General features: G+C 41.2%; 2 protein-coding genes across 7 annotated transcripts in view; both read right to left on the bottom strand.

Annotated features, from left to right (window-relative positions):
- Positions 1-217: 217 nt before the first annotated feature.
- smarcd1 (SWI/SNF related BAF chromatin remodeling complex subunit D1) lies at positions 218-5,831 on the bottom strand. Of its 2 annotated transcripts, none has more exons than XM_077602465.1 (13): positions 5,594-5,831; positions 3,954-4,129; positions 3,571-3,613; positions 3,373-3,495; positions 3,164-3,286; positions 2,969-3,085; positions 2,794-2,895; positions 2,564-2,725; positions 1,916-2,013; positions 1,707-1,842; positions 1,130-1,252; positions 951-1,052; positions 218-849 (listed from the first exon to the last, which is right to left on the bottom strand). In XM_077602465.1, the coding sequence occupies exons 1-13, from the start codon at positions 5,777-5,779 to the stop codon at positions 796-798; spliced, it is 1,545 nt and encodes a 514-aa protein (XP_077458591.1). In that variant the 5' UTR covers positions 5,780-5,831; the 3' UTR covers positions 218-795. The 2 variants fall into 2 exon arrangements, with proteins under 2 accessions (XP_077458591.1, XP_077458593.1); XM_077602467.1 differs by lacking the exon at positions 5,594-5,831 and adding an exon at positions 4,191-4,808.
- A 589-nt stretch (positions 5,832-6,420) lies between these two features.
- The window catches only part of asic1b (acid-sensing (proton-gated) ion channel 1b), a 108,996-nt gene continuing 93,554 nt past the window's right edge, over positions 6,421-21,862 (bottom strand). For 3 of the 5 annotated variants that reach the window (XM_077602464.1, XM_077602460.1, XM_077602462.1), the window contains 7 exons: positions 17,399-17,549; positions 17,268-17,324; positions 16,753-16,906; positions 14,190-14,281; positions 14,044-14,123; positions 13,316-13,417; positions 6,421-10,769 (listed from right to left, as the gene is read on the bottom strand). In XM_077602464.1, the coding sequence (XP_077458590.1) occupies positions 10,674-10,769; positions 13,316-13,417; positions 14,044-14,123; positions 14,190-14,281; positions 16,753-16,906; positions 17,268-17,324; positions 17,399-17,549 (732 nt within the window). In that variant the 3' untranslated portion in view covers positions 6,421-10,673. Of the gene's footprint in view, positions 10,770-13,300; positions 13,418-14,043; positions 14,124-14,189; positions 14,282-16,752; positions 16,907-17,267; positions 17,325-17,398; positions 17,550-21,862 lie in introns of all 5 variants that reach the window. The other 2 variants (XM_077602463.1, XM_077602461.1) reach the window with 1 other exon arrangement.

Below are 21,862 nucleotides of genomic sequence, written 5' to 3'. Positions count from 1 at the left end.
CAGACTTCGGTTCGGGCAGCCGCGGGTACGAATCCACCGCTAGGTGGCGCCAGCGGTCATGGCCAATCTGGAGAAAGAAAGTTAAAGAGCTCACTAAGGTTGTTAAGCCACCTCTTGGGAGAGGTTCACTCACCAGACTTTGGTGCGGGTAGATTCTCGCTGGTGGCGGTATGATGGGGAGTGCTGGGTGGTCAATATTAAAGAAAGACAATGGCAGTCCGCGTGACATATGCTTTATTGTGACATAAGAACAATACAGAAAAATAGGTTTGGTCCATCAAAAAGCTTCCAATAATTACTACAGTGTTGTTTCACTATCATTTCATCAACTTCAATCAGCACATGTGCTGCATTTGAATAAGCCGCCGCCGGCTGCGACGTTTTTATCATAAATACAGCGTCTACTAGCTGACCTTAAACAAGAAAAAAAAAAATTGATAGGATAAACTATTTAGACCGCTTTTGTTGCGCTCACTATGTACAAAACTATTTTGGACTAGAAGTAATTCTAACTAGCTATTTCCTTCATGGTCATTCATACTAACTAACAAGACAAGTAATGATATACATATTTTAAAAAAGGATCAATCCTAAAAAAAAGGGAGGGGGGACTTAATGGCACAAACAAAAGTTAGAGTACGTTACAATATATCCTTAAAACGATGTTTTTTTAGCTCACTTTGGCGTTCTCTTGTCGAAAAAAAGGAATGTTTGGTGGTTAAGACATGACCAACAAAAGAGGGAAAGTTGATTCTTGTGGTATTAAAAGACAAAGCGGCCAAATTGAAGTTCCTTTTAGGTGTTCCTGATTCCGAGCGCTTGCTCCAGTTCCTGCCGCCTCTGCTGCACCTGAGTGTCCGGAAAAGAAAAACATAAGCAGATATAAAAACGGCGTCGGTAGAGAGGAAGTCCAGCCGTCGTCAGCGGAGAGGAAGTCCAGCCGGCTTCACCTTGGAGTAGAAGTAGCGGCACACGGCTTCCTGGGCCCACGGTTGGTAGTAGAACTCGGCCCGTCTCTCTTCTTCGGGGTTGCTCACCACGTCCGTCATGGTCTTTGATCATATTTTATGATTTATTTTTTTGAGAGATGGGGAAAAATTGATATAAAGTGATCCTAAATGGCACCAACCTTGAGATCCCTGCATTGCGACTGCAGCCAGTCGTTGATGAAGCCCTGGGGGTCTCGGGCGAAGCTGAGCATGAACTCTCGCTGGGTCTTCAGGTGGTTGATGGTCTCGATGGTTTCGTGGATCTGAAAGGAATCGGCTTTGGTTCACGTTGGGATTCATTCAAATAATTGTTCAATTCAAAAGTAATAATATAGGTTGCAATCAATGAAATAAAGTTATGCTTCAAAACAAAAACTAGACTTATAATATTTGTATATCCAATTTTGGCATCCTTGCCAGTCCAAATGTTTGCCATCAAAAGCACTGAAATGTGGGTGTTTTTTTTTGTCTATTTTCACCAGCAAGAGCCGCTCAATAATAAGTTCTCATCGCCGCGGGAGCACATTTGTGTGAAATTGGCCTCGGCGTGGCGGCCTTATTGTAGCGGTAACAAGTGTGCGTTTAATGGAGCCGCGCCTTCACGCCACATTTAAAGTGCCGGCCAGGGCGCTCTCCATTATGGGAACGCCCTCGCTGGACACCCCATTAGTTCCACTGCCCTGAGCTCGGGGCCAAATTTTGCCGTCCTTTCCACACCTTGTTGTCCAAGCCGGCGATCTCCTGCTGACTGGCAGTGGACAAGAGGAAGGAGTTCATCTGGGTCTTCAGCGTGTCGTCCACCTCCACGTCGATGTCGTAGCACGCCGTCTTCTTTTGGTCGTTGGGGTCCACGCTGGGCGGGAGGGGAGGGAGTTAGTCATGAAAAAAAAAAAAGTATTCTTCCTTCGCGGATGAGCCGACACTACCTGATGACGTGGTTTATGATGATGGGCTCGGGGGGCATCAGCAGCGCGTGAAGGCGTTGCGGGATTTCTGAAAACTTCATCCTTTGGGTTTCGAAGATCTGGAGATTGAAAATCAAATTGAGGGGACACCGTGGCAATGGTTATAACCGGATAGCAAGCAAAAATAACCACTCAAACAGTTAAAAGGCAACTAAAAGGACATTTTGTTAGCCGCAACCCCCCCCCCCCCAACAAGGGCAATTCTTTCTAATCGAGCAGACTTCTTTTACCGAAATGACATTGAGACGGGAGGCGGTCGTGTTTAGTCTAGGATGCGACACGCGCCCGTACAAGGACAAGAAAACCGGTGTGCCTCGCAAACAACTTTTAACCCCCCGATGCCCGATTTTGCATCTCATTTTATTTTTTAAAATATATTTTTGTATAATTTCCTTCAATTTCTCTGTATTTGTTCATTCTTTTAAGATTTCCGCATTTTTTGTTGTATTCATGAAGTTCCCCTACAGCGCCTTTCTGCCGTAAATTTGCAAATTCAGACGACAATGGGTTAAATGTCAACTTTTTGGGGGGCTCTCAGTCGACTCCTTCACGGCCATTGATGGCAACAGATTTCTAATCCATTTAAATTGTTTTCAAAATGGCGCTCACCTGCTGAAGGTACTTATCGCAGTTAATAAACTCCCTCTCGTGGGGGTCCTGCAGCTTGTGAGTCTTGACGTACTGCCACAAGGCTTGGATGATGACGGGTCGCGTTTGGGTGTGAATGCCCAGCATGCGAGCCAGGCGAGGATCCAGCTTAAACTGCGGGGGCTGTTGGCAAAACGGGGAGAATCTTTACAACTCGTCCCCAAGCCGCCGCGCCTCGTCTTTTTCGCTACCTGGTAATCCAGCATGAGCAAGACGGTGCAGCGAACGCCGACGTCGCCGGGCCGCTTCACCTGGAAGCCGTCCGTCTCCTGGGTGGTCGCTGTTCTGTGCCACTAAAAAAAAACAAACAAGGTTATGCAGGCATGTATTAAAAGGAGGGAATACGCGTTAATGGGAGGCTCTTACTTCCACAAGATGATTATCGGGGCCGTAAAGGTCCTTGTCCAATTCAATCACCAGAGACTTGAAGAAGGAGGAGAACTTCCTCTTCTGTTTGGTGGCTTCATACTTGGATACAGCCGCCTGGTAAGTAAAAATGCACATATTACCAAAACTCCCGTTGCAACGAAGCATAAAGTACCCCGCAAAAATGCCGCTTACATCTTCCAGCAGACGCCCCTCTACACGTAGCTCCCATGATGCCACAGTGCCTTCGCCATCCTCAGCATCGGGTTTGGCCGGGTTGAAGGTGTTTGAAATAAAGATACGAAGCTTTCTTTTTTGCTAAATAATAATTTTAAAAAAGGAAAACAAAAAGAAAATGAAGTCGACCAGCAAAATAGAAAATTAAATTCAAGAGCAAATCCAACCTTGATGGGCCGTTTGAGGGCCTCCTGGATGTCCAACCTCTTGCGCATAATGGTCTGATCCAGCTTCCTCTCGAAGGCCAAGAGATCCATGTAAGCCTGAGACTCCGGGACCAGTTCCCTGATCTGAGACAGGAACGCCGACACGGTGAGTTCTGATACTAGAAAATTACTGAACGACTTCCTCTTGCTACTACTCACTCTCTGAGGTAGAATTTTATCAGCCATCTTCTTCTTCTTCGTACTAGACAAAACACAAAGGTGATAAAAAAACGCCCGTTTTCAGAGGGAAAAGCAAAAGATCGAGTTTTTTAAAACAACTTTCAGGGATGCCCAACTACGGTCATGGGGGGCCATTATCCAGCCTGTTTTCCATGTCTCCCTCCTCTACCACATCTGAATCTAATGATCAACTCATCAGCAATCTGTCCAGTAGCTTGATTCAAGATCCCGATCACTTGATTAAGGTTGGTGGAGCGAGACATGTAAAAACAGACTGAATAGGGGCCTTAGAAAACCGGAGTCGGGCATCCTTGGCTTAAACCAATCATCTCCCTGCAAGAAAATAGACGGTCTTTTCTTACTGCTGGTTGCGGCTCTGCTGCTGAACCTGCTGGATCTGCTGCGGAGCGGGCCTCTTCCGAGACGGGTCCATCACGCCGGGCATCCCCGGGCGTGACACCGGGCTCCCGCCGTAGCCCGGGGGCCCCATGGATGGTCCCTGCGGAGTCATGCGGCTAGACGGAGGCATGCCCGGTCTCTGCAAATATAAAAAAACTAACAGTAAGATAAGCACGAACCCAGATAAATAAAAAACTCACCAAGCCGTGCGCCAAGAATTCAAAAAGTCGACTTCTGGTATCAGACAGCATGAGCTCTGCGCGGCGGATTGCGACGAAATGCGAAAAATGCCCGTCGTTCTGGAGCGGGTAGGAGAAAAGGCGACTTTACGCCAACCTTAACGCCTTATCGCGTTGTGCCGCCTTGTCTCCCCCGCGCTCGAAGAGGCAGCCAGCACACACATCTGCGCGGCCTTGAAGTTTGAAAGCTAGCGAGTTCAATGTTATTCAGCGCGCTAACGTCACGCTGAATGGTTATAATTGAGGGAGCTCGGCAAGGGGGAGTTGGGGGGGGATATCAGCCTAGTCGCTAGGCAACTCACCCACTTGACAAGCGTGTGCCATTTAAAAAATATATTTCTATTATCTTTTGAATACATTCGTATCCTTGTAGTAGACAAAAAAATGCGGGAAGGGATATTTCCCAAGCTAAGTTTTTGGTGGGCTGAATGATAAGTGGCCATAATTGCTACATTTAAAAAAAAAATCACCTTCAATAGTTTAATTTTATATATCTTATATATTTTATATTTGGCTATCCCACAAAAAAAGTACTATAAAAAAATCCACATTTTAATGTTTGAAAGGCAAATAGTGGCATCTAGTGGCCAATGTGTGAAGAAACAAACAGTGTATATGTGACCAGAGATGTTTTTTTTTTAACATTTAGAGGGTATTTTGTGTTTATTAAAACTGTATTTCAAGACTATGTCGTTTTGTAAAACGTAGAGTAAAATGTATTACGAATAACTGCTTCCTGTCATCATTTCAAAATTAGTGTTAGCCTAACATTTTAGTAATAAAATGCAGGTTGAATTAAAGTACAGGGGCTAACCCGAAACTAAAGACAGGGTCTTATTAAACGAAGTGGCCAGCAGAAAATTGCAAGTTTTGCCCCACTAGAAGTACAGCAAACGTCCACTTTTCTGCATGACATTTCACGCGCCATTCATTCGCTGACACGTTTAAACAAACCCAAATTTAGCCCATGTTACCATGTTCGAAGCTAGAAATATGCATCCTGGTGTTAAATTGTGGCATAATCGTTTCGCTAGTCTGAAAATGAACAAATTCGTCAACTTATGTTCCTGTCATGGCAAACAGTTAGCCACGTTAGCATGCTAAGCGGCGAATTGGGACTAGATATCGTGGCGGAGGAAGCCGTGGGATGGATAAGATAATGAGGGAAAACTCACAATTTCTCAAAGCTAAATATTTGGAGGCAACTTGGAGGAAAGAATTGCAGCCCGGTTGCTTTTATATGTCGCTTAAGTCGCTCACGGCGCATTTAATGCTTCATTGGCCGTGACAAAGAGTCGCTAAGGGGGCTTTGTTCTAGCGGACGAGCTAACGCGTCACCGTGCAAAGATGGAGCGATATCTCACCGGGTACCCAGGCCCGGGCATAGGGGAGCGGTACATGTGGTTCTGCGCGGCCGGCGACGGTCCCATTCTTCCAGAAGGAGTCCCGGGGCCCATGCCCGGCCCCGCGCCCGGTACCGGAGGTCCGGGTCCCATCACACCTCCTCCTCCACCGGCGGGTGCAGACTGAAAGCCCCCTCTGGCCGCCATCTCTTCTCCGACTGTGTGGCCACTGGTAGAGCCAGTCGCCGAGTTATCGCGAGAGCGAACGATAACTGAAGTTTGAGGTGTTTACAGCGCTTAAGATGGACGTTTGCGGTACTGCAGCGTTTCAAAAGTTGAGCCAAGTGGTGGTCGACATTTTATCAATGCGATACTGTTTGAGCTAATCTTGAATGTAAAATTAAATTACAAAATACAAGAAAATTGTAGAATCCTAACTTTAAAAATATAAAAGATTAAAATATAAAAGAAAAGTACAGACAAGTATTATTTCAGAAGAAAAATATTGAAGACTTTAAAAAATAAAAAAGCAATATATTAATTATTTGTGAAATGAATTATTAAAAGAAAACCTTTTATTATGCTTCATAAATTATTTGTGAATATTTACTTTTATTCTTTTATTTTTAAATGCAATTTTCAATGTAATTGTCTATGTTTTTAGTATATTAATACTATCGCCTGTTGTCTGATCCTGAAAAAGAGAGAACGGAGCTGAAAATGAATAAACTATTTTAATGTACTTTGTCATTCCTCCAATGCTCTATGCATTTTTAATGAATGTAAAGTCAGGCATTAAGGGGATAAACTGTAATTTCTCCATTATCAGACATCTAAGAATTTAGCAATTTGCATACTTAAACACTTTATTCAATTATGATTCATATTAAAGTCATTTCTACGCAAGATAAAAGGCTAATTTTAAAGATATATTTCATAATTTTTCCCTTGCCTATATATTCTGTACAACTGCAGCGATGAATGAATTTCTCCGTCCGCGCCGATCACTTTGAGTAATGAGCTCCAAACTCTCACTTCGGACACAATGCGGAGTGTCGTTGCCCCGTCTCCTTTTTTACGGAAGGTCGACCCCATTACAGATATGTCAGTCAAGCCGGGATTGTGTTATGCTAATCTCCCCTCTTAGCTTCAACAATTTTAATTAAGTTAACGCGGACGATAATACGTAAACTTCAACATCATCCGTGGTTTAAATTGTACTCATGTATCATCCTGACTAATCTTTTAAAAAGTATGCTTTTAACAGTTGACAAGAGTTTCCTTCTGCTTATTTTCCAAAGTCATCACGTGGCGAGACGCTCTGCAAATTGTATTAAAAGTCTTTACGTGCATGCGCGGAAAGATGGGGAATGTCGTGAAGAAAAACTGAATAGGTAAAAACACGTGTCAAAGTCTGTTTCTTGTTCCTTTTCCATCTATTTTGTAGAGCGCGGGACCACGTTTGAGTGTCTTTTGAGGCCTCATCGACGAAGATATTGCGTTTCCTGGATGGACGAACAAGCGAACAGATGAAAATCAGCAGGAGATTTCCAGGTCAGTGCTTTTGAAACTACTATCTGAAGCCAAGGCACATCTTTTATATTAGAAAAGGCACTGGCAAAAACATTGATTTCTAAGAGAATGCATTCAGGGATTTCATAAACTTCACAATAAAGAGGATTTTAGTCTTTTTAGCCAAAGTATAACTCATCAAACACAAGCAACAGTGTTGCACCCTTGGCCTCCTTTTCAATCATTTTTCCTTTTTACCATTTTAAGTATTTTTACAGATGTACTTTCATCATTCAGAATGTTCTCATATTTGTACTTTCTTGTTACAAAATCAATATTCTTCCACTTTTCTGTATACCTATTCACCTTTTTTTGCTTGGTTTACGATTTTTTTCAAAAAGTTTTATTACATGCAAATAGGACAGGGGTGTCAAACCTGCGGCCCACGGGACAATATTTTGCGGCCCACCATTGGCATCCAATTATTAGTGTTGCTTGCACATATTTTTTTCAATGGGCACTAAAACAATATGAATAATTTTTAAATAAAACAGTATTTGAGTTTTGCTTTGAAAGTAAATAGAAACGAACGGAAAACTAAAAAATATAGATGAACATATATAGAAATAACATTTCAAAAAGGGAGGCTAGAAGCGATCATTAGATTGTTCATTAAACAAACAATGTAATGATTCTTGTGATTTTAATCACGATCGGACCCACTTTGTAATGTAAGAAATTAAATAGTCTTTTTTTTTGCCTTGCACTGTATGCTTATTATTCTTTCTCTCTAAAAATACTCATTGCAGCATAGCAAGTGTCATTTCCTAGCAATCTTTACTATCCAAGATGGCCGCTGATTAGACGCATCCACTTGACAGTCAAGCGTGGCGAGATTTGGAGATCTCATGCACCCTCACTCTCTCGGAAAACCGCGGCGTAATGATGCAGGCAGCTTTTTTTTTTTTAAAGACTAATGGAAAGTGGCTGGAGGGAAGCAAAGCTGCTTTATCTTTGGATAAATGGCGGAGAATACTAATTGCGGTGCACAAATGTGACAGCACAATTTTGTCTTCCGAATATGACTCAGCAGCCATGAGGGGTTGGAACACTTTGGACAATTAAACTGTCTTCAACTCCTCTCGCCGCTAAAGCCAGAACAAATTAGCATCGTTACGGATTGGCGAATGTGATCATTATAGGATTTGGTAGGAGTTGACGTGAGTTAAATGCTAAGCTAAGGTACCTATTGATGAATATGAAGCAAAAACTAGAAAAGTAAACGTTTATTTTCAATTCTGGAATAGCCTATATATGACAATTCAAGGGAGGCAATTGACATCATCATCAGTTTAAGCGTTTAAAAAAAAATGTATTTTCTTAAAGCATTTGAAAAGATAATATTGCCCCCTAATATTTTAATGCAGTCCCTGCATTTTGTTGCACATGATAATTTGGTACAAGCTGTCCTTAATGCCGCATCTGCTCGATTAAACCATTTTTTTTTTTCATTTTCGGGGGAGGAGACAGTATTTCTCATCGGTCGCTTTTGTCGCACAGAAGCCGAATTGCGTTCCCAAATGTTTTGGCTCGCAGCTCGCCGCACGGATCAAAGCCGCTAGTAGATAAAAGAGAGATGGAGATAATGGCTGGCTCTTGCCCCGCTGCTCTCTTGCGTCGCCGATAGGGATTTAATTTTAAAAAGACGGCGTGGGGAGAGAAGATAACTTGTTGATTGGAGCACTGGAGAAGAAATAGGAGAAGCTCGAATGTGTGTCGTTTCAGTACGGTGACATTTTTTTCATTTTTATTGTGGTGGATGAGAGACAAAGATGTTACACTGCCATTGCCGCCAATAGACGTCTTGTGCAATTTAACTGGGACGATCGCTGCCCGCCCTTCCGAGTTAAAAAATAAGATAGATCTGTTTTAATAACATAATGTACTTACCTAGGGATGTAAGCAGTCAATTTCGATGAGCAGCCTAAGTGTATTGCCTCAATCAAACATAGGAGACATGCACGTCACAGCCAATCACTTTTTAGATGGCTCAATGTTTAGTTCTACATTAAAACAAAGAGACAACAGACTTCGATTATGCACCTAAAAAACAACAGCTGTCGAACCTAACTCAACAAAAATTGTGTTCCCAGTGTAATAAGTCTTTTGTTGACATGCTCAAATTCCCCCGCAATTTTTGGTGTTTGTGTGCTTCAGCAATCAAAATTCATATCCATCAACCGGAACTCTTGGGAGACTTGAACGTTCACGGATTTAAAAAACAATCTCAGAATAGCAATTTTCCAAAATGATATTTACACTTTATTTATGCGGGGCTAACTCAATAAAACAGCCCATTGCCTGGGAGATGGAGACAGGCTTATCAGGCAATAAGTGAGCGTGTTTCTTATGAAAAGCAAAAGGAAACAGTCAGATCGGCACGATAGTAATCATAAGACAATATATCCAGAAGAAGAAGAGTACATTTTCTTTTACGTTAGCTCTACATACATAGTGGCGGTATTGTGCTTTGAGAAGATGTCTGCAACAAGAACACAGATACGCAAACAGTTCAGCAGCACAAAAAAAAGTCCCGCCTCAAAATCGGCTTACTGGCCCCACCCCTTTCGAACTGACAGAGATGGACGGTTGGAATGAAAGTGATGTGTTCAAATCGGAAGAAAAGAATCATGGATTAAAAAAATCAAAATAAAAAAAAGTCTACACACCCTTGGTATCTTTAATATGTCGTCCACAATGGATGACATTCAAAACGTTTCTGATTATTTCATCGACTCCCATTGGCAGCGGTACTGGTCCGATCCATGTTTTCATTTCCTGTTCAAATGAACCGGACTTCTACCGTCGTCCATGGCAGCGAATGACAATCCCATCTATCATTTTTGAATCAAATCACATTCAAAAGCAGTAGAAAACACTGCGAAAAGTCGCTTTGCGGGGATGCCAGAGGCATCTTTTGCACACTGCCACGCACTAAACGCATGAAATTGGTCACCTTCCTCCCACTCCACGAGGCAAACTTGGTACTTTTGATTTCATATAATCATATAGATATGTACGTATATACGGCTTATTAAAAAAAACCTAACTAACTGTAAAGAAAGAGTAAAGCATGCAAATGGACATGTATGAGCATGCATTTACACAGTGGGAATTGAACATCCCACCATAGTCGTGTGTCATGATGTCGCTACATGAGCTAAAGGGGCGTTTCGACCTCTGATGTATAAACACGAGGGGGCTCTTTTTTTTAAATGATTATTATTTTATGTACTGTACAATTTCCCTTTTGTTCTCATTTTTAAGAGAAAGTGGTCCAAGTTGGATTATCCGGCAGTGTTCCAGAAGGAAAAATAAATCAAGAGTCCTCAGGAAATGACTGTTTTGGGGTGGACTTTCCTTTCAGACAGGGCATGTGTGACAGTTTTTGAGACCCATTTTTTTCCCCATCCAAAGCGCGCGTACAAAAGTGCCTCTGTCCGGCCGTGGCGTAAGTCTCTCACCTGGATAGTCTTGCTGAATGATTTGGACTTTGGTTGCAGGAACGCGCTCACTCACTCACTCAAACTCAGCAGGTGAAGTCCTCGAAGTTTCCCTGGGCCGGGTGATGAGGTAGCATGTTGCCCGGGTAGGTGGATGGCGTCCGCATGTTGTCGCAGGGAGCCTGGAGGGAAGAAAAGGGGAGGAAAAAAAACCAGAAAAGGCGAATGAAGATGTGCTAGTATTTGGAATTTTAGTATAGTGCTTTATTCTTATGTGCTGATGTGTTTTTTTTAATTCCACAAAATGCTCCATTCAAAAATAATGGTGAGGGATTTGACTTCCCCCCCCTTTTCACCCTCTTGTTTCCCCCTTTCCACCCAGGGAATCGCCATTTTGTTGTTTCTTGAGAAAATTGCAATTTAAAATTTCATTAATCTGTACTTTTGACGTGCATTAAGAAAATTTGTTTAATTTGAATTTAAATGAGTTTGTTTTTTCCCCTTCAATCTACCCTTGTTTTCCCTTTTCCACCCAAGGAACTGTCATGTTGTGGTTTCTTAGTACTTGTGATATGCAATGACAATAAATAAATATTACTTTCAATTCAAGTGAGTTATTTTGTCCACTCATGTGCCGTATTGTTTTCCATTTCCCACCTGAGGAATCGGCATTTTGTGTTTTTTTCTTGAGCAGAAGTAACATTTATTTTGTCATTATTTATATATTATTTATATCATCGGGGACCCATACCACCCTGGTCACAATCTGTTCCAACTGTTGCCCTCTGGCAGACGCTATAGGTCTCACAAAGTATGGACAAATAGGCTTAAGGACAATTTTTTCCACACATCCATAAGGACTCTAAACTTGCGGTAACACGACACACAATCCCTTCTGTGTAATAACTTCGGGGTGAGGTAAAATGAAAAAACTTTGGGTGGTGATCTGCCTCCTCCTGGCTGACTGAAAGTAAGTGAAAGACAGTGAGAGGGAAGTGATCCGCTCGGGGGTGATGCGATGCATCCATCACGGCAGAATGCCAAATTACGAGTCTGAAATTATTTTCACTTATTTGGGTCTTTTGCCGGGAGGGCGCACCTTGTGGAGAGGCACTACCAATTTCATCATATGCAGTTTCTGGGTATGATGACAATTAGGCTTTTGTCGAGTCAATGATGATGACAAAGCCTATGTCCGATTATTATTATTATTTGCAACGTACAATGAATGATATGTTTTAATTACAATTCAAGTGAGATGATTTTTTTCCCTTTTCCACCCAAGGAATCACACCCCAGCCCTACTCACGATGACTCCTATGAACAATTTAGTCTTTAATTAACCTAATGCAGACCTGCATGTCACTGATTGATGACGTCAAGATGGCCTTGACAATAAGTACCAGATTTGTATTCACATTTCCAAGATAACATGATATATACTAACATGTTTCTCACTGGAGAGTAAAAATAGGCATCATGTCACTTGAATCAGGGGGTGCAAATCCACTTAGTATCACAGCCATAGTAAATAAAATTTCACTTTAACTGCGAGTAGAAACGCGGGTGGGGATGTGCTTTTGTAGTCGTCGTCGGCAATAAAGATTTCAAGTGGATCTTTAAGTTTCAAATTGAAGGCCGGAGGGTAGAAATCCTAGATTCAATCAATAAAAGTGATGGAATAGGAGGCCAGGAGAGGAGCATCACTCTTTTGCCCTGCTTTACAATTTAAGTAGCTTCATTGAGGCCAGAAAACGTGAACTGTTACATTCGGCTTTGAATGCGCTCAGTCTGCTTTTACGCGTCATCTCTTATCTCGTCCTGCGACCCACCCACTTACTCGTCCGCCCACCGCCGAGCTTTCATGGCGCTTTGCAATTCGGAGAGCGCCCGATGCGTTCTGACGTGGTGAAAGCACTTAAATGGGAAGGAGAGTGTGTGCTGGGTAAACTGCAGAATAGGGAAACAAAGGCAGAATATTTCATAATGTTGATTTTTTAAGTATTTTGTACTTGAATAGAATATTTTTTTGCCCTCAATATTGACAAATTAGCTTCACAAGCTTTTTGGCTGGTGGAAATCAAACCAATAGGCAAAAATATATCTGTCTACGTCTACTTCTCTAATGGTTGTAATATTTTTAAATAGAGCCTTTCTTGATTTTGATATAAACAATGAGATGTATTATTTACTGCTTCAATTTTATTTTGCATTATTTTCACTGGTTTAGAAAATGGGCATTATCGGGAAAAAAACTTGAACAAAATCTTGGGAAAAATCAGATTGGTCAAAAAGTCAGTATCGGGACATCTCTTCCCAAAATCAATCGTAAGTAACCTGGAAATCCCCCAAAATCAATAAGCAGTGACTAATGAATAAGAAGAATAAGACTGGAAATGCCACAAAATCAGCCGGAAATAATCCAAAATGCACCGGAAGTTTCCCAAAACCAACAAAAAGTTACCCAAAAAATGCTCTAAAATCACCAGGACGTGATCAATGATGAGGAAGTCCAATCCATTTAGAGTGGGAGGGGCCAATGAACAAACGTCTCCTATTCTAAATTGTCCTTAAATACTTAAAAAACAATTCATGCATCAAAGGAATATTTTCACGCAGTCTTACAGAGTGGAATCAGTACTTCTACTTTTACGGAATATTTCCAGCACATGTACTAACGTGCTTAGGTATATCGTGTGAGTGTTTTGGCCACCTCGGGTGTACTGACATGGTGCTTCACATCATCCAGACTCAGCACAGTGCCTCGGTCATTGTTGTTGCGCCCTTTGTGTTTCTTCTTCACGCACCGGCACAGCTTGTATTTGATCACCTGGGGAGCGGGACATACAAAAGAGACGTGTTAGCAGGGCAAAACGCCACACGTCACACCCACGCCGTTCGCGGTGAAAGCATCTGCCAGGTCAAAATGAGATTTCGCCGCCGCTGTAAATACCGTGCATGTTTCCCCATTGACCAAGCGAGGCAAACAAATAGAGATGTCAGGCGAAAAGCTCTCAGAGCTCCTTAAGTGAGAGTTGACTCATTTATGACTCATCTGAAATATTACAGTTAAAATGTTAATGTATTTGAGATGCGTGTGTGGCGGGGATGGTATTTTCAATAGAAGAGTGACTTGGATGTCTTTTTTTTAGGATTTTTTTTCTGAGAAAAGTGCTTATAATTTACGCTCTTAGGTTATTCTTTTTTTCCCCGTTGAAAATGAATGGGGCCATTGAAAATAAATGGGGATTGTCAGATTTTGTTGGAATTGCACGTTTTTGCCCGAAATCGTGTACACATTTCGTGAGCCTGTTATTTTTGGATGTGTAATTTAGATCAATTGGATTTTTAAAAAAGGACGACGACATCCATTTTGAAATTTGAAACGTTTAACGCAGATATTATCGAGCGGCGTTCAGTCACAGAATGCAAAGTGATGATTCAGTGATACTTCACCTCGTAGAGATAATCAAAAAGCTCGAGGATGGTGAGGATGCTGGCTCCGATAAAAAGCCCCATCTGACCCCCGATGTCACCTGAAATGCAGAAGAAGGTCACAGTCTATTCTCTAAGCAATACATATGCACAATGAGCAGGCTTACCAAGTAGCCCCGCCAACTCGTAGGCCTTCTTTTGTTCGATGGTTTCATAGTTGAGAGCCTCAAAGAAGATATCCAGGACCAGAAGGTTATCTCTGCAGACAGATATTGACGCAAATTAGAGAAGATGGACGCCTCCGGGGCGCGACGGCATAAATGATGGTTGTTGTTAACTAGAAACTGCGCTGCTTCGAGGTCCTTGGGGATCCGCTTCGGAAAAAAGAAAACAAAAGGCCTTTTTTGGAGTCCGAAGGCCAACTGTTATTCAGAAGACGTGAGCGTCTCCGCAGAGATGAGATTAACTACGCGCGGAGTCGTGCGGCCATTCTCGTCTGCTCGGCAAAGTTTTTTCAAAGTAAAATTGGAGCCACGGGAAGAAATGAGCTGTCAGTGTCAAAGTAGCTTTGGGTGAATTCGACGAAGCATCTGCTCACAAAAACATTCTGAGAACCAGTATTGTTGGTCACAGGGCAATGTTCCATAATGTCACAGATGCTGAATATACCTTTAAAGGTCCACTATCACGTGGGAATCATTGAAAACCCGAACTCTCCATCCACCTCGCAGCAATAATCGTAAATACACCTTATCATTTTTACACTCAAAGTTTTGACATAAAATTTGACTTTAACAGTGAAATCTGATTCATGGGAAAATCCGGGTTGCCAGTATTTATTTAATATGTTTTCCTTGGTCAAAACCACAATGGCTGAGACCAACATTTTTAGCAGTTGGGACTCGCACTAATCCAGGACGAGTCTTAAGAGTTACAACGCTAAAAAAAAGTGAAATCCAAGAGTACACTGACAGCCAAACCCAAGTTGATTATCTCCACCATTTTGTTGAGGAGTCATTACTATTGGTGAACACTTAGCGCTGTTTTCTCATTTATTACCCGATAAGTAAAACGGTTGGAAGATTGATTTCTGGACTTCCAGCCACCATATATTCAATGCATTATTACAGCGACTTTATAAGCAACATCTTTCACCCGGGCAGCCTGGTGTTCCCAAGTTAAGGTATAACCAATCAATAAGTAGGGCTATTTCTTTATACGTGTTTTCATCGAAGTTGCTATAAAACACTGATCCTTGCAAAGACAGTGTTTTACATAATGGCACGCAGAACAGCCCACCTTCCGAGACGAGCAGGGGTGGTTCACCTAAATAATGGATCTTGTTTTCACGCCGCAAAGTAAGGAAAAGCAGTGTGGGAGCTTCTCTCCTACGCTTCTTCTTTGAGAGTTTTAACTTCAACAGGTTCCCTGCGGATAGTGTTATACGCCCTGCCAAAGACTTGAGATTTACACGAGCGCAACACGGCCCACGGTCCACGGATGGGGACGCCCACTGGCGCCCAGCAGAGACTATTTGGTCGTAAAATTAAAGTGGCCACAAAAAGTTATAGAGAATTTCCTTCGGGGTGATATTTCAGGATTAACTGAAAATGCGTTATAACCAACCATATAATGATCGCTGCTAGCGTCATGAATAGCTTACGCTATCAAAGCTGCGACCTGTGGGCTGCAAGTGGCCCACTAGGGCATCCAATCCGGCCCACCGGGTTGTTCTGCCTGCCAGACACTTTGTAGCTCATTCAGTATGTACGTACATAATTAAATGCTTTCATTTTTTCAACAAGGGCGCTTCAAAACCAGATGTTGGCGAATTGTGTGATCTGGCGCCATCAATATTGGCACATAAGTTAACTTTTTGGGCCAAGAGTTAATTGGTCCACATGAGATCATGTTGGCATTAACGTGGCCCGCGAACCAAAGCGAGTGAGAAGATTTGCAACAGAAACTGTCACTGAAAAGTCCAACTAAGCCTCCTATGTGGGTGTTGATGTGCGTATTCCTCCTGCTGCCTGAAGGTCGCAATCTTGGCATCCCATGAATATTTTCCTCGATCCATCCCCGAGGACATGAGAGCGATTAAGATCAAAACAGAGAAAATAAGGTGGGTGAATTGACTTCTAAGTGATGGAATTAAAGGAGTGACTTTAGGGGCGCTCTGACAGCATTGGTGTAATTATCTTGTCCTGAACTGCTCCGCCGGGAACCATAGATGAAAGATTCAACTGTTCCTGCACCCTCTTCCTGACGACTTAATAACTTAACTGAATCTTTTAAGCAGATTTGACGGAGAAACACTCGATACAAAATGGAATAATCCAATTAAATTCGCTGTTGTCTCCTCACCTGAGGACGCGAGTGTTTTCCGCGAGAGTCGTGGCGAGCGAATCGGAAGATCGCTCGTTAAATGAGCTACACGTTATGTAAAGTTGACTTTTTAATAACTTCTATGCAAATATTTGGGTCACCCGCCGACTTAGAAATCAAACAAGAATATCAAAGATAATCTAGATTTTCCACTCAATAAATCCGAGTTAACTGAGGACTGAGTATTACCGAACTATAAAGTGCACATGATAATAAACCGCAGCGCCCAAATTTCACAAAATTTACGTTATGCGTACACCGATACCTGTAGGAATTAGAGAGAATTATCCAAATGGAATAATGATCCTAGTGGTAGGTATTGTTTTATAATCTGAAAGTACTTACGCGATGTACTGTTCCGTCTTGTTAAACTTCTTAGCGAGGTACTTGGCCGAAGCCTTGCTAGGAATCTTGACGAAGGACATCTCTTTTCCGTAACGTGTCAAGTTGCACGGCGTCTCACAGACGCAGTAGTCGTTGTCCCGTTCCACCAAAAAGTCTATGTGGGGAGAATGCGAAGGAGTCAAGCGGGGATTGATCGTGGCTACGACATGATAAACAACGTCTGTGGAAAGAGAGGAAGTGGCGGTGTTGTGTAGCCGCGAGGTGGTGCTGACAGATGAGGTTTTGTCATGTAGACATCCGAAAGTGCGAGTCAATTAGGAAACTGACAGCGGATCGAGGGTGTCACTAAGAGCGACAGTCACCGAGAAACATTTATGGATTATTCCGGACAAGAGGAGACATTTTACCTTCCACCCTTCACATTTTAAATGAGCAAATCAAGTCTTTGATAGGTATTTTTCAAGAATTTTGAAGGTAAATCATCCTCCAATTCTGCAACGAACCATATGGCTTACCTAATGCTGGATCTGCGCACTCCTTATATTGCTCAGGGGTGCAGTAGGGTGCATCTCCTGCGGGATAATAGCGAGGACACTGAGGATCCACAAGACCAGTTATTAATAGCTAAAATAATGTCAGTTCTTACCGGGCATGTGGACCATCCTGCAGTTGCAGTTTTCCACCAGGTAGCGAGTTTCACAGTCTATGCGACAAGCGGTTATACTATACGTGCTGAAGAAGTCCGAGTCCATTGGGGTGGCCTTGCAGTCTCCCCAAGGTGGTGGCAAATAGGTCAACTGACAACGAAAAAAAAGGGGCAATGGAAGGTTTTATTACAGCATATGTTGGATTTACACTGCATGTTTACTAGCGTTAATTTTAAACCTTCCACATTTAAAAATACACCTTTTCATTTGCAACTTATGTCAGGGCTGATTTTTTTTTTTGTAGCCGACACATCGTAATCATGTTTTCATTTGGAGGGCCAACTAGGCTGCCACATTTAATCGATGGATGACGTGACAGCTTTTTTGATAGTCAATAGGTCATTTATAGATATTGAGCTTTGTTTAAATCCACTTTTTGAGCCTCTTTGTGGGAAATATTGTTGTTGTTGCATTAAAAAATGACCTTAGTATACTGCAAACGATTTTGTAGTGTTCATTTTAAATGATGGTGTTTTACGTAGCGTGTAATAACTTTTGAATTTAAAAAATGCTACAGTTGCATTCAAAGAACACTGAATATTATGATTGTAAATAGTCGAGGCTGTATATACATTTGAGCAATCGGGCACGTCAAAGCGAAAGAAAACAACATATAAATGAACATGGCCGACCGAGCACGGGCCAAAACATCTCACTTAGATGAAAGTAATCATATAAATCAAATGATTCAGCATATTTATGACATGTCTAGCAGACAGATCAGATTTTTATTAAGTTCTACTCATTCAATGTGTGTGTGTATGTTTATAGTGACCATTATTCTCTTTTACAAGGGATGGCTTGATGGCAGTATCAGTACAGGCAGTGACAACGCCAAATGAATGTGTCCAACAAAATGTCTCCTCTACCGTAACCCTGAATAATATATCCACATATTGGTGGTATAGATCCTATTTTTTTCCCCCAATATTTGATCCATATCTTAAAATCGCACGTTAGCCGAATATACCTGTTGTTGTCTAATTGGGATTAACCATTATTTTTAAAAACAATGCCTGTTTTGTATTGAACAAAAAAATGGATCTTCAATGTGAATGCAATGTTATGTTCCGAAAAAACTAATGGTTTTAATTAGGCGCCGTACTTTGCTGGTTGGGGAGACAAAAAATAAAAAAAACGACGCAAAACTGAAGATCCATGTCAACGGAAGAATTGGTTCTCGACGAACTGTGTTATTGGTGGTGTAACAAAGACATATCTGGCGAGTGGAGTGTGTTTTCTATTTTACGTGCCATTAAATATTAAGACTAATTAATTACACTTCAGCTGCCTGAGCATTCAATGTAACAGTAGGACATAAACAACCTCTGCGTGCGCTTCCATCTCATCAATTCAAACAATTCATCAAGCTGCAGTAAATTAGAAGCCGCTGTGTGATTTACAGTTTTCTATTAAAACCCCAATGTGTCTGTTCCCCATTGGAGTTACTCAGTGGAACAAAAAACAAAAACAAAACAAAAAAAAGAGGCACAAACCTGAACATAATGATTGAGTCGTATTCTTATTTCATAGACTACTTTTTGAATCAGTGAAAAAGGTCAAAAAGTCAAGAAAATCTGAATAAAAAATGTTCAAGTTAACACAGCAGGTATTCATGTCAAACTAATGATTTAAACATAAATTTTTGGCAAACTTAATTTGTGCTGGACACTTTTGCAAAAATAGCACTTTTTCTCACTTTGTTATAACATTTCCTGTACTAATAAGTCTTTTATATGATAAAATACTGAGGCACCTTTAATAAAATGGGGTAAAATTGTCTTTAATACTTTTCCTATTTATCAGATCGAGACTCAGTATAAAGTTAGTATGTGTTTCCTCCAGGTAATGAATAACGGATGCATAATTTGTCAAATCCATGAGCTAAACTGCGGCTGGAAGGTAAACGGCAATTAGCATCCGTGGTCGTATTGACTGTGACATCAGCAGGCGATGTTCGTTTTACTGTCATGATCTTTGACACATTCCAGTGCTCTGAAATGTGAACTTATTTATGCTGCCAAGTGTAAACAAATCTCCTTCCGAGTGCTATCGATCGCACCTTTGGACGTCAATCAATGCATGTCATTTTGAAAGCGGTTATTATCCCCATTATTATTCCGAGATCATAACTTATAGAAAATGACAATGTGGCATTTTCCCAGCAAGGGACCTGTTTAATTCTGCGGCATTTACGGACAAACCACGTTTTTTTTTCTTTTTCCAGTCGATTGGGCAGACAAGCACAAGCGTCGTCCCTCATATCATTGATTTTATGAGACTCTTCGGCTGATCCTTATGGCTCGCTATGAGCCCTTCGGGCTGGATATTCGCTAAACGTGGCACAGTGCGGATCGTAAAACAAACAAAAAATAAGTGTGGAATTCCAGGGGGAAATATCGAAAAAGATATTAAAGGAGGACACATTATGGGAAAGTGACTTTTCAATGTCTGCTATACAAATAGTAGTTGACTGTTTGAGTATCTGACTATCTGAAAAGTGTGAAGTGAAACTGCTGAGTTAGTTTTTTTTCTGACTATTTCTCAAAATGAACCTGTAAGGTATTTTTGTACTCCAATTACTAAACAGTTGTTTAAATTTACTGTAAATGTGCAACCAATTTGTTAATTCGCTGCCATCATTCCAGTTCAAATAGATTGGACGTCTCTAGTGATTAGCTGATTTCAAGACTGATTGGATGCTAAGAGTTTGGACATCTCTCATCATTGGAACTGAACAAATTCATGGGGAAAAAAACAGAAGAAGATGGCGGACTTAGCTATTTGAATAAAGTTTTGATTCATTAACTCTGAAAACAATTTTCGATTCTTTTGATTAGTTGTCGTGAGTCAATTTCATACGGAAGCGACACCAACTTTTAACCACTTTTAACAATTGCTAATTTGAACAAAATCATTTTTTTCCGGTGCATCTTTTCACTCTCAAAATAAAACACCACATCAGAGCTGAGCTGCATGTTTGGATGCAAATATTTGCGCTAACGGCACTTACTTGACGTTGTAGATAGACACGCTAGCAAAGTGTAATCAGGCTTGGTCTTTACTCTACAAGGAATAATATCATCCATGCAATCATTGTAGGGCCTTGCGTGTGCATCGCAATGTTGTTTTTACATTCAACGCGCTAAGAGCAGCCACCAATCGGGCTCGTTCTGAGTCGTCATGGTAACGAAATCCGCAGTGGTTATTGGCTTAGCGGAATAGAGGCGGAATAATGGCTGTCTCATTTGTAATAGTCACGGCAACCATTGACAATTTGATCATTTTTAACAAGAAATGTCAATTTTGGTCCTTTGCATACTCAAACAAAAACACATATACATGTTATTGAATGAGGAGGATATTACATTGAAACTCTATTTTTAATTGTTTTTGTTGCCTGCGAAATTAATGAATAAATCAGTAATTAATTAGTACTGGCGTCATGATAGATATTGATACTGCCAAAAAATTTGTGATGCTCTATACCACTTTTGAGGCTGCATAAAAATAAACAAATGTTACATTTTCTTATTAAGGCTTTCAATGTTTCCCCCAAATTAACAGGTAGTTACAAAAAAAACGAAGTACAGACCCAGCAATGCCCTAAAATCGGAATCAGAACCATAATGGTGACCACTTTAGTAGTCATCCATCCTAACCTAGATAAAGTGTTGTAAATGAATGAACAGTCCTATATTCTGATTATAATGGGAATATTTGGCTCTATGTAAATTCAGCTATTGACGGTGACAGACCTCCAATCCATCATAACTGTCTTGTGTTTATGGTTATTAGGATCCCTATTCTTCTTCACCATTGTGAAAACCTCTCTTCCTGGGCTCCATATAAAAGCAAATGAATAACTTACAGAAGCAAAGCAAGGGAAAACAACAAACACTATATATAATAACGCACTAAATAAAAAACCAATAAAATGAAAGAAAAAAACAAAACAATAAACAAAAGTAAACACACACTGCATTGCGGCATTCACGCAACAAATGCATTTAATAGCGCGTACATGTATTAATCCACTTAGTAAATAAACTTAAAATTCCTACTCGTAATAGCTTGTTTTAATTATCTTTTAAACTATCTGTTTGATTTGTCACTGTCAGCCTTTCCGGCCAAAATAGATTGCACATTTATCACCTTCAATGGCAGCCAAAAGAGTTAAGACACCTGGGAACTGTTTTGAATTCTAAAATAAAATGCATAATGTCCCCCTTTTAATGGATTTCTGCTTGTCGGGTAAAGAATAACAAGGAGGGACAGTCGTCTGAACACACTGGCGGAATGTAAAAATCTCCCGTTGCAGCCTGCCTGCAAGTCAAGTGTGGACGTGTAGCGACTCAAAGTGCTATCCTCTATTTTTGGGACCCCTTGATGGGATGCACGCT

This window comes from Stigmatopora argus, chromosome 6, assembly GCF_051989625.1.
Source record: "Stigmatopora argus isolate UIUO_Sarg chromosome 6, RoL_Sarg_1.0, whole genome shotgun sequence".
NCBI classification, from domain to species: Eukaryota; Metazoa; Chordata; class Actinopteri; order Syngnathiformes; family Syngnathidae; genus Stigmatopora; species Stigmatopora argus.
The sequence above is the reverse complement of the archived record's forward strand: the minus strand, read 5'-3'. Positions and strand labels throughout refer to the sequence as shown.

Coding starts and splice junctions, on each gene's coding strand:
- smarcd1 (XM_077602465.1), bottom strand. CDS start 5,779: ATGGCGGCCAGAGGGGGCTTTCAGTCTGCACCCGCCGGTGGAGGAGGA. Junction 3,614..3,953: donor CAGCAGAGCCGCAACCAGCA/GTAAGAAAAGAC, acceptor TGTTTTGTCTAG/TACGAAGAAGAAGAAGATGG. Junction 2,726..2,793: donor TGCTCATGCTGGATTACCAG/GTAGCGAAAAAG, acceptor TTTTGCCAACAG/CCCCCGCAGTTTAAGCTGGA.